Here is a 9080-nt window from a genome sequence, read left to right on the forward strand (position 1 = left end):
GAGGAAACCTGGCACCATCCCTATGGTGAAGCATGGTGGTGGCAGCATCATGCTGTGGAGATGTTTTTCAGCTGCAGGGACTGGGATACTAGTCAGGAATGAGGCTAAGATGAATGGAGCAATGTACAGAGAGATCCTTGATGAAAACCTGCTCCAGAGCGCTCAGGACCTCAGACTGGGGGCGAAGGTTCACCTTCCAACAGGACAACGACCTAAGCACACAGCCAAGACAACACAGGAGTGGCTTCGGGACAAGTCTCTGAATGTCCTTGAGTGGCCCAGCCAGAGACCAGACTTGAACCCGATCAAACATCTCTGGAGAGACCTGAAAGTAGCTGTGCAGCAACGCTCCCCATCCAATCTGACAGAGCTTGAGAGGATCTGCAGAGAAGAATGGGAGAAACTCCCCAAAAACATGTGTGCCAAGCTTGTAGCATCATACCCAAGAACACTCAAGGCTGTAATCGCTGCCAAAGGTGCTTCAACAAAGTACTGAGTAAAGGGTCTGAAAACTTAAGTAAATGTAATATTTCATTTTTTTATTTATACATTTGCAAAGAATCTAAACCTGTTTTTGCTTTGTCATTATTGGGTATTGTGTGTAAAAAGCAATTTAATCAATTTTAGAATAAGGCTGTAACGTAACAAAATGTGGGCGAAGTCAAGGGGTCTAAATACTTTCCGAATGCACTATGTGTACTTAAGATGTTTTTATTTTCTTTCCAAATTCAGATGATTGTAACAGATATCTACAACCACCGGTTCCATCGTATCTTTGCCACCAATGAGAACCTCAGCAGCATCATGGAGAGGGACGACATCTATGTGTGAGTGTCAGATACAGACTTTCTGATGAAGGCAGTTGGATGAAGCACTGTCTACTCTCCCTCCAGTGTTAGATCTGAGAAATCTGGGTTATATTCATTAGGCACCAAACAGAACGGCATGGACTGAAACCGGAAGGGACTACCTGAACCTGTCCAATAGGAAACACTGTTTTCCCTTGCAAAACGTTTTGCTACGGTATGCCCGAATGAATACGACCCTTAACTTACCGAAGATGCAAACATCTGCAACACATTCACCCTACCATATAGTTCTGTAGTTTTGAGGTGCCAGTGCATTTGTTCTTAGTAACTAACTTAACGTAGCATGCATCTGAGCGGGGTTTCTTTCCTTCTTGTCCAGACGAGAAAGAAAGAAATCTGCACAGGTTCTCTTGTGCACTGTTCAACCAATCCAGTAAATATGGAGGAGGAGTTAAGATGGAGTGTTGCCTTGTTAACATTCAAAAGCGGTAGTCACGTCACAGGCTCTTTCCATTTCCCATGAAAACCGGATGCATCTGGTTGTTTCCAAGCCCGCAAGGGTGGTTCTTAACTGACTTGCCATAGTAAATAAAAGTTAAATTAATGGGGGGGAAAATAACTCTCCTTGTTGTACAGCTTTGAGGTGGCAGTGAACCGGCTGGAGGACACAGACCATGTGGTGATCCCAGTCCACCTTAGAGAAAAGTACAAGCAGTCAGGGTACAACCACACCTCCACTCCTCTGTTTGGCCAGCCCTTCCTCATCACGGTCCCCAGAACACTCAGCGAGGACAAGCTCTACAACATACTGCTGCTACACCTCTGGTGGGTCACACGCACACACACATGCTCTACAACAGTATTCAGACCCTTTACTCAGTACTTTGTTGAAACACCTTTAGTTGCGAGTACAGACTCGAGTCTTCTTGGGTATGACGGTACAAGCTTGGCACACCTGTATTTGGGGAGTTTCTCCGATTCTTCTCTACCAATCCTCTCAAACTCTGTCAGTTTGGACAGGGGGCGTCGCTACACGGCTATTTTCAGGTCTCTCCAGAGATGTTCAATCAGGTTCAAGTCCGGTCTCTGGCTGGGCCACTCAAGGACATTCAGAGACTTGTCCCGAAACCACTACTGTGTTGTCTTGGCTGTGTGCTTAGAGTCCTGTTGGAAGGTGATCCCTTCGCCCCAGTCTGAGGTACTGAGTGCTCTGGAACAGGCTTTCAGCAAGGATCTCTTTGTACTTTGCTCTTTTCATCATCTTTCCCTCGATCCTGACGCTCCCCGTCCAAACTGACAGAACTTGAGAGGATCTGCAGAGAAGAATGGGAGAAACTCCCCAAATACAGGTGTAATCACTGCCAAAGGTGCTAAAACAAAGTTCTGAGTAAAGGGTCTGAATACTGATGTAAATGTGATATTTAAGTTTTTGCTTTGTCATTTTGGGGTATTTTGTGTAGATTGAGGGAAAAAATACAATTTAATCCAAAAATCACATGCATGCACTACAACAAGCTTTACAACATGCTACTGCTACGCCTCTGGTGGGTAGGTAACCATCTCAGAAACTGCCGTTAACTAACCTTGCGCTCTTGTTAATTACTTAGCCTAATTGTGACTGATGTTAAAAGGGCTATATGAATACATTTGATTGCTCTTTTCATTGTTTCTAAGGAACCTTTTTAGTTTCTAGTGGAAACAAGGCTTTGACACAATGTCCCGATTTTTTTATGTTTTCTCATTAAATGTTTTCTACTCCGGGAGCACTGATGAACTGAGTAATAACAGCACTGAGGGTGGATGTTTCTTTCTTCGGGGGGAGCATATAAATGATGTTGAGCAGTTAGATGTTGTTGGACTATGTCTGTATGTTTTGAATGGGAACTGATTATATTAGTATTGTGTGTTTTGTGTTGTATGGTGCAGTCGGTTTGTGCGTTCTGTCGTTGAGGAGGAGGACACTGAGGAGACAACCCCCTCTTCTAAACAACATATTGTCAATGGCAATACTACCAATGGGGTCCTGGAGGAGGGCTCTCCCAGTACGTAACACACACACACGCTCAAACAGACACACTTACACATGCACTCACCTGGGACTTTTCCCTGAAGAATGTGTTTGTTTCATATGATTGTGTTTTGTGTTTCCCTTTGATGTATTTTGTAATTGATGTGTAAATAGATATGTATAGTGTAATTGTTTTATTGATGTGTTCATGCAGGGCTCGCCTGCGAAAGAGACTATAGCATTAAATAAAGGTTAAATAAAAAATGTAACCCCTGTCGATAAAGCTATTCCAAAATCTGATCGGCTGATCCACTCCATTCCAGGCGAGATGGAGACTGATGAGCAGGATGGAGACGACGAATCCAGTCAGGACCAGGAGCTGCCCTCTGAGAATGACAACAGCCAATCAGAGGACTCTGTGGGTGGTGGGGACAACGAGCTGGAGAACGGGGTTGGTCCAGGGGGAGAGAACTCGGGGACCAAAGGTCACCAGAACCAAACGTCTATGACAATGGGGGAGAAGAAGAGATTGTTTACATTCCAGTTTAACAACATGGGCAAGACTGACTTCAGCTTAATCAAGGAGGAACCGCGGCAGATCCGGTTCGACGAGGGACACCTCAGACTCAGTGGTAAGATGGGCATTTTACATATGGTACGCAGATGAAGTTGAAACCCTCCAATAAAGATAAAAACATGGTAACATTCTAGTAACAACATTATACTTATTGTAAGCACTAAGCAGTGCCTCTACTAGTTCTTAATGCACAATCCACCTTTCTCGTTCTGTTATATTCTCACCTTTTACAATGAGTCTTTAAGGGTATATTGCTCTCTCTCTGTAACAGACCAGTCCTATCTCTCTTTGGACTGGGAACCAGAGGTCAAGAAAAAACACTTTGATGAGGGTATCACAGAGGTAAGGCTTTCTACTCTCCTCTAACACTAGAAACCATTTTACTTACACTACCCTCTGTATTTATTTGGACAAAGAAGGTAAAATGTGAAAATATGGCCCTATACTCCAGCATTTTTTTATTTTAGATAAAATGTTTCATATAAGGGGTGACAGTACAGAATGTCACCTTTTTATTTGAGTGTATATTCGTACATATGTTTTACCATTTAGAAATGAAGTCACTATGTATCTAGTCCCCCCATTGGAATAATTTTTTTCATAAGTATTTGGACAAATTAACTTATAGTGTATTTAAGTAACAAGGTTAGTATTTGGTCCCATATTCTTAGACTACATCAAGCTTGTGACTCTACAGACTTGTTGGATGTATTTGCAGTTTGTTTTGGTTGTGTTTTGGATAATGTTTTGCCCAGTAGGAGCTCAATGGTGAATAATGTATTGTCAATTTGGAGTCACTTTTATTGTAAATAAGAATACATGTTTCTGAACACTTCTACATTTTTTTAATTTTTTAATTTTATTTAACCTTTATTTAACTAGGCAAGTCAGTTAAGAGCAAATTCTTATTTACAATGACGGCCTGCGGGGATGGGGGCTGTATTTTTATTTTTAAAAGACATGAATGTGAATGGAACCATGATTATGGATGATCATGAATAATGATACGTGAGAGCCACAAAGATCATTATCCCCCAAAAATGGTAACCACCCCTGTTATTGGTAATGGTGAGAGGTTAGCATTTTTTTTGGGGGGGGGGTATGATTTTTGTTCCTCTAACTTTCTCACTTATCATTATGACATGTGACATTGATTACTGCCGCCTGATATGAAACATTTGATCTAAAATCAAAAATGCTGGAGTATAGAGCCAAATTTACAAATGTTTGCGTCGCTGTCTAAATAAATACAGAGGAGTGTACAGTATATCAATTCATGTCAGACTGTGTCTGTCCTTATGCATTCAAACTGAAACAGTGTTTCCCAACCTTGTGTGCTAGTTTGTAGATCAAATAGTTAGAATGGCTGGAGGTATTTGAGGAGAGGCTTGGGGAACACTGTTGTAGAATGAATGTCTCTCTTTAAGCCTTGGCTGGTAATAATATTGTACTAAATAAGTAATAACAAATCTCACTGTCTGTGAACAGGACTTTGAGAAGCATGAGAGCATGGAGTATAAGCCTCAGAAGAAAGCCTTCTTCAAACTGAAAGACTGCATCGAGCTGTTCACCACCAAAGAGAAGCTCGGAGCTGAGGACCCATGGTGAGACTTAACTTCATATTGTCAAGGCTAATAAAGAAAATAATGAACATTTAAAAGAATAGTTCTCTCAAAAATAGAATTAACATGTTTTAACATGATATTAATCTCCATTAACCCAGAACTAAAATCTTCTGTAATTTGGGCTGATGCGTAATTTATCCTGGCTGTCTCAGGTACTAAGAAAGTATATGCTTTTTAAAATTGTCATATAAAATATAATAATTAATTAATCTATCCCAGGTACTGTCCAAACTGCAAGGAGCACCAGCAGGCCACTAAAAAGCTGGACCTGTGGTCTCTGCCTCCAGTCCTGGTGGTCCATCTGAAACGCTTCTCCTACAGCAGATATATGAGGGACAAGCTGGATTCACTAGTCGATTTCCCACTCAGGTACGGTTTTGACCAGACGGACATACTTTTCTGTCAAAGTAAGCTATATTGTCAAAGTTTATGAACAAGTATAATTGTGTAAATTAAAAGCATTCAGCTGTTTTCCTATGGCTTAAAGGGATACTTCTGGATTTTGGTCTACTTCCCCAACGTCCGATGAACTTGTGGATGAAATTTGTATGTCTCTACGAGCAGTTTGAAGGAAGTTGCTAACCTGCATGCCCATACACTTCGTCATTGTGCTGACGCTAGTTAGCATTGGCTCACAAAACTACCTCTAACTTCCTTCATACAGGACACAGACATAAAAATGGTATCATCTGACTCTGGGGAGCTAGTTAAAGGGCCTCATTGCCAAAATCCCGAAGTATCCCTTTAAGTTGTAAATCACTTATACAAATGTTAAATATCTCTTGAAAATAAAACAAGGAATTCTCCCCCTCATGAATGGTTCTTTGTGTGATTCTTTCTCCAGTGACATGGAAATGTCAGAGTTCCTGATCGACCCTAATGCTGGTCCCTGTCGCTACGATCTCATTGCGGTCTCCAACCACTACGGAGGCATGGGAGGAGGACACTGTAAGTCTGATTTTAAGTATTTTTATTTGACAATTTAGTCATAAACACTAGAAGCGTAATGTGAATTTGAACGTAATGTGTATTCAAAATTGTAAATTCATACATTGCTAGCCATAATCTTATCCGAGTTGATTCAAACAAGGAAGTTGAATCAACAGTCTTAATTCCATGCTTGCTTTTAGCAGACAAATACTCATCTTCTCATCTTATCTTTGGGACACTTAGATACTGCTTATGCGAAGAACAAGGATGATGACAAGTGGTACAACTTTGACGACAGCAGTGTCTCTCCAGCCAACGAAGATCAGATTGTGGTGAGTTCCAAAGTCTTCTAACATCTTGTCAGATACACAGCACTGCCCAGTGTGAATTGAATGTGCACTTCATATATATATATATGTGTGTGTGTGTTCAGTCCAAAGCAGCGTACGTGCTGTTCTACCAGCGCCAGGACACAGTGAAGGGAACAGGCTACTTTAATCTGGACCGAGAGGAGGAAGAAGAAGAGGAGGAGAGAGAGGAGGATGGAGAGGAGGTGGAGGAGAACACAGAAGGGAAGGAGGAGAGGAAGAGCGTCGCCTCATCCCAGGGGGCCTCTGCTTCAGTTCAGAGCGACGAAGAGGATGTCAACGACAATGTCACCATGAAATCCAAATGAGCTGGTGAAACGGAGACAGAGCGAGAGACAATAATATCCATCCTAAGCCATATCGACAGACACAGAGGAGTGTGCCAGGCCTGAGGCTGATCTCTGACACCATCCAGGCCTACAATGAGTGGGCTACCAGGGGAAACTAACCACTGAGAAGTTTGTCAGTGCTGGAACACCGAAGCAACATTACTAAAGAAATCAGGGCCTATAGTTGTTCGGGTCGCAGTGATTCTCCTCCATGTCCATTCGACATGAATCATCCACTCTGGAGGAAAAAGATGTCAAGCTCTGTTCTGATTCTGAACAATGACATCATACTGAAATCGAATGGATCCATTAGAAGTGTTAGGAAGGCCAGAGTTCAGTTCATCATAGTATCAAACACAGAATGTCACAGTGCAGTGGTGTCACTGCTTTGGCGCTTCGAACCGATACTCCCTCTCTCCCACCCACCTGCTTTAATTTTGTGATGTTTTTATGTTTCTGAGAGAGCAATGCATTGGCATACCATTTTACCATTATTTTTAAGCTAGGCCTTGTAAATAGTTTTTTTTGAATGAACACTGAATTATTATTATTATTAAGTTTTCATGATGCGCTGAAGCCTTTTGGGGGATTCGTCCTTACACTTTTATTTTGTTGCACAATCACCTCCACTCCCATTTTTTTTTTATATAATGAATTGTATATTAGTGCCACGTACTGCAATTGTTTTACAAATTACTCTGAGCCAAGGTCTTCTCAGTTAAAACGCTTTGAATGCTGCCTTTAAACACTGTGGTCAACAGAACACGCATCCACACATAGTGACTGCTCTGTGTAGATTAGGAGTGCTGATCTAGGATCATTTTCACCTTTAGGATCATAATGAATAAGGTTATATGGACAGGGGAGACCTGATCCTAGATCAGCCCTCCTACTCTGCGTATGTGAAGAGGAGGAAGAAGAGCAAAATACATTTCATAATGTAAAACAGCCAAACTAGTCATGTGGTGAACTTGCATTTTAGACACACAACTAATGTACACAATATGAGCCTTGTGATTAAGTTTTGTTATTTTTTTCTTCTGCTGGTCACTACAGTAAGTATCCTGTAAGCCGCATGACAAGGTCAAGGTCCAGAAACAACCCTTAAACCCCGAGACACTTTTGTAGATCTGAAATGATCAGATAGGGATGAGAAATGGGGTGAAAAATTCACCTCACCTGTCACATGACAAGGTGGAACTACTACCATATTGCTCACATCCAATTCTTTCAGATCTTCATAAGTGATTAGGAGACGTGTTTGCTTAGGAGGTAGGGGCTTTTCTGGAACGGACCCACCTCTCTTAGGCGTTATGTTGCGTTACTAGCTTTACACGGCTTATTGAGCCTCTCCTCCACTACCTGCTCCTTCTAGAGGCTTTTTGAGATTATGAATATTGGTGATACATTAGATTTCTGTCTCTTGGTTGGATCACCTCAGCCTTAACTCTTAATCTCAGATTGTAGCCTTTAGCACATTATCACGTCACGTTGTCTGTGCATGGCCCCGAAACACAAACATACACAAGCTGAAACACACACGCACCTACACTTAAACAGGACACAGATACGAGCTGACACTCATTCCTACACTCACAGGAACACTTATGTACACACCCTCACACCCTATCTTTGCTGTCCCCAACAGAAACATCCATGAATAGTGACCGCTGCTACCGGAAATCAACCAATTAAAAAAATGTAAAAAAGTCAAACATGAGAGCCGGAATGTATGCTGAATGACTTTTTTGGGGGGGGGGGGGGGGGGGTAGTAGGGGGTTCATTACCCTTTGATAGAAATACCTGGGTACTGCTGTATGTGTCCTCTCTTCCAAGGGAAAATAATGCTTCATTGTGGTTGGTGTGTGGAGTAAGGTCTTTCTCTCTAGAGAGTGGGAGGGATGGGTGGATGGTTGAATTACTGATCAGCCTGAGTGGGTGAGATGTGGTGATTACATATAGGATATATAGTACTGTACATAAGAGTTCACTCTGTGAGTGCACATTTGATAACATGTATTTATTTATATGTAAGCATTTAAAAAATAATAAAAAATATATTTAAAGACCGTGGCAAGATCGAAGATGTAATGGGGATTTGGGTTTATAGACCACAAATTCAGGGATTTGTCCGAAATGGCGCCCTATACCGCATAGAGCTCTCGTCAAAAGTAGTGCCCTATATAGGGAATAGGGTGCCATTTGGGGGATGCACAGAATTCTTACCAGTGCTTTTCTCTTCTGGGGGATTGGATCTTTTTGAAAGGATGTTCTATTGTTCTGACTTTTTTTGTAAAGGTGAATATATTCAGGCATCCTTTGCATGACATGGGGGTTTCCAGGTTTGGCTGCGCTTGAGTTCACTTGGGTTTACATTTGAAATGTGCATGTGTATTTACACACAAACTTCAATAAAGTTGTGTAAAGCCTAGAA

The 9080-nt window shown here is 41.7% G+C and overlaps 1 protein-coding gene across 6 annotated transcripts in view; it reads left to right on the forward strand.

Annotated features, from left to right (window-relative positions):
- The window catches only part of LOC139565665 (ubiquitin carboxyl-terminal hydrolase 15-like), a 42376-nt gene extending 33296 nt beyond the window's left edge, over positions 1-9080 (forward strand). For all 6 annotated transcript variants that reach the window (XM_071386151.1, XM_071386153.1, XM_071386150.1 and 3 more), the window contains 10 exons: positions 733-827; positions 1446-1634; positions 2736-2851; positions 3141-3449; positions 3666-3736; positions 4883-4998; positions 5239-5388; positions 5864-5967; positions 6193-6281; positions 6383-9080. In XM_071386151.1, the coding sequence (XP_071242252.1) occupies positions 733-827; positions 1446-1634; positions 2736-2851; positions 3141-3449; positions 3666-3736; positions 4883-4998; positions 5239-5388; positions 5864-5967; positions 6193-6281; positions 6383-6625 (1482 nt within the window). In that variant the 3' untranslated portion in view covers positions 6626-9080. The remainder of the gene's footprint in view (positions 1-732; positions 828-1445; positions 1635-2735; positions 2852-3140; positions 3450-3665; positions 3737-4882; positions 4999-5238; positions 5389-5863; positions 5968-6192; positions 6282-6382) is intronic.

The sequence above is a fragment of the Salvelinus alpinus genome, chromosome 37 (genome assembly GCF_045679555.1).
Source record: "Salvelinus alpinus chromosome 37, SLU_Salpinus.1, whole genome shotgun sequence".
NCBI classification, from domain to species: Eukaryota; Metazoa; Chordata; class Actinopteri; order Salmoniformes; family Salmonidae; genus Salvelinus; species Salvelinus alpinus.